The sequence below is a fragment of the Nanorana parkeri genome, unplaced genomic scaffold, assembly GCF_000935625.1.
Source record: "Nanorana parkeri isolate BGI_ZX_2015 unplaced genomic scaffold, ASM93562v1 scaffold1605, whole genome shotgun sequence".
Classification (NCBI taxonomy): Eukaryota; Metazoa; Chordata; class Amphibia; order Anura; family Dicroglossidae; genus Nanorana; species Nanorana parkeri.
Window position 1 is genome coordinate 20,540 of NW_017307873.1, and position 3,048 is coordinate 23,587.

The 3,048-nt window shown below is 52.9% G+C and overlaps 1 protein-coding gene across 1 annotated transcript in view; it reads left to right on the forward strand.

The window, feature by feature from the left end:
* Positions 1-3,048, forward strand: part of HSD3B7 (hydroxy-delta-5-steroid dehydrogenase, 3 beta- and steroid delta-isomerase 7) — a gene marked incomplete at its 5' end in the record, with an annotated part of 19,748 nt that overhangs the window by 6,399 nt on the left and 10,301 nt on the right. The window contains one exon of the mRNA XM_018570827.1: positions 58-213. Within this exon, the coding sequence (XP_018426329.1) occupies positions 58-213 (156 nt within the window). The remainder of the gene's footprint in view (positions 1-57; positions 214-3,048) is intronic.

A 3,048-nucleotide genomic window follows, 5' to 3' on the forward strand; every position in this document is an offset into this window, starting at 1 on the left:
GGGTGACATATTTAATGATTTTGTCCTAAGCCGTCTCTGTTTCTGCTTCTCTCCTAGACAGAGTAAAAGTCAAGCTGGTCCAAGGAGACATCTCCTCCTACGATGATGTCCAAGGGGTCCTGAGTGGAAGCCACCTGGTCATACACACAGCCAGTCTGGTGGACGTCTGGGGACGGGTACCGCCAAGCAAAATCACTGAAGTCAATGTGGGAGGTAAGAGGACCCGCTGTGTACAAAGGTAAATTGTGATTTGTGGAGCACAGCCAGACTGATAAATGACAAGGATAATGGCAACTATAGGGATTCATAAGATGATTGTTGTCACATCTTATGAATCCCTATAGTTGCCATTATCCTTAAACTTGGGTGACCACAACCTGTGCAAATGCAGCCAAATGTCCCCTGTTGTTGGCCCCCCTCTCCATGAGCATGGGCACACTTATTGGTGAGTAAGTAGAGCCCGCACACTGCTGAACCATAGGTCACATGACTGTTCTTAGGAGCTGCGGTTTTCTAGGAGGGATTTGATATATAAATATAAGGTTATTGGGCCCTGCCTGTGTCTGCTCTGTGGGGTGTATGTGAAGTGCGGCAATGATGGGTCCACTTTAGGATGACGCACCCCATACATAACGCATTCTTTCCGATTGCTGGTGTCACACATAATGGGAGCCCAAAAACCTCCCCCGCAGGCACATGCATGGAAAACATCCCAAATTCATCTGCTGGGGATTCCCGAAGCTGCGTGTGATCTGGAATGAGTATGATTCACCCCCGACATCTGCGGCTCTGGGTCAGGATTAAAAACAGACCAGAAAAGGTGTTCCCGTCCATGAGCCGGAGGGAGTACCAAAGTTCCAAACAATATAAGACAACCATGAGATGATTTGTGTCAAGGAGGATAGTACATAGAGGGTACAGAGAGGAGAAGTAAAGTATGTACAGCACAGAGTACAGAGAGGAGAGGTATAATATGTACCAATGTAAGGGGACGCTATGCTGTCCACCAATGTAAGGAGGCGCTTTGCTGTCCACCAATGTAAGGGGGCGCTATGCTGTCCACCAATGTAAGGGGGCGCTATGCTGTCCACCAATGTAAGGGGGTGCTATGCTGTCCATCAATGTAAGGGGGCGCTATGCTGTCCACCAATGTAAGGGGGCGCTATGCTGTCCACCAATGTAAGGGGGTGCTATGCTGTCCACCAATGTAAGGGGGCGCTATGCTGTCCACCAATGTAAGGGGGCGCTATGCTGTCCACCAATGTAAGGGGGCGCTATGCTGTCCACCAATGTAAGGGGGTGCTATGCTGTCCACCAATGTAAGGGGGCGCTATGCTGTCCACCAATGTAAGGGGGCGCTATGCTGTCCACCAATGTAAGGGGGCGCTATGCTGTCCACCAATGTAAGGGGGTGCTATGCTGTCCACCAATGTAAGGGGGCGCTATGCTGTCCACCAATGTAAGGGGGCGCTATGCTGTCCACCAATGTAAGGGGGCGCTATGCTGTCCACCAATGTAAGGGGGTGCTATGCTGTCCACCAATGTAAGGGGGCGCTATGCTGTCCACCAATGTAAGGGGGCGCTATGCTGTCCACCAATGTAAGGGGGCGCTATGCTGTCCACCAATGTAAGGGGGTGCTATGCTGTCCACCAATGTAAGGGGGCGCTATGCTGTCCACCAATGTAAGGGGGCGCTATGCTGTCCACCAATGTAAGGGGGCGCTATGCTGTCCACCAATGTAAGGGGGTGCTATGCTGTCCACCAATGTAAGGGGGCGCTATGCTGTCCACCAATGTAAGGGGGCGCTATGCTGTCCACCAATGTAAGGGGGCGCTATGCTGTCCACCAATGTAAGGGGGTGCTATGCTGTCCACCAATGTAAGGGGGCGCTATGCTGTCCACCAATGTAAGGGGGCGCTATGCTGTCCACCAATGTAAGGGGGCGCTATGCTGTCCACCAATGTAAGGGGGTGCTATGCTGTCCACCAATGTAAGGGGGCGCTATGCTGTCCACCAATGTAAGGGGGCGCTATGCTGTCCACCAATGTAAGGGGGCGCTATGCTGTCCACCAATGTAAGGGGGTGCTATGCTGTCCACCAATGTAAGGGGGCGCTATGCTGTCCACCAATGTAAGGGGGCGCTATGCTGTCCACCAATGTAAGGGGGCGCTATGCTGTCCACCAATGTAAGGGGGTGCTATGCTGTCCACCAATGTAAGGGGGCGCTATGCTGTCCACCAATGTAAGGGGGCGCTATGCTGTCCACCAATGTAAGGGGGCGCTATGCTGTCCACCAATGTAAGGGGGTGCTATGCTGTCCACCAATGTAAGGGGGCGCTATGCTGTCCACCAATGTAAGGGGGCGCTATGCTGTCCACCAATGTAAGGGGGCGCTATGCTGTCCACCAATGTAAGGGGGTGCTATGCTGTCCACCAATGTAAGGGGGCGCTATGCTGTCCACCAATGTAAGGGGGCGCTATGCTGTCCACCAATGTAAGGGGGCGCTATGCTGTCCACCAATGTAAGGGGGTGCTATGCTGTCCACCAATGTAAGGGGGTGCTATGCTGTCCACCAATGTAAGGGGGTGCTATGCTGTCCACCAATGTAAGGGGGTGCTATGCTGTCCACCAATGTAAGGGGGTGCTATGCTGTCCACCAATGTAAGGGGGTGCTATGCTGTCCACCAATGTAAGGGGGCGCTATGCTGTCCACCAATGTAAGGGGGCGCTATGCTGTCCACCAATGTAAGGGGGCGCTATGCTGTCCACCAATGTAAGGGGGCGCTATGCTGTCCACCAATGTAAGGGGGTGCTATGCTGTCCACCAATGTAAGGGGGTGCTATGCTGTCCACCAATGTAAGGGGGTGCTATGCTGTCCATCAATGTAAGGGGTTGCTATGCTGTCCATCAATGTAAGGGGGCGCTATGCTGTCCATCAATGTAAGGGGGTGCTATGCTGTCCATCAATGTAAGGGGGGGCTATGCTGTCCATCAATGTAAGGGGGTGCTATGCTGTCCACCAATGTAAGGGGGCCTATGCTTTCC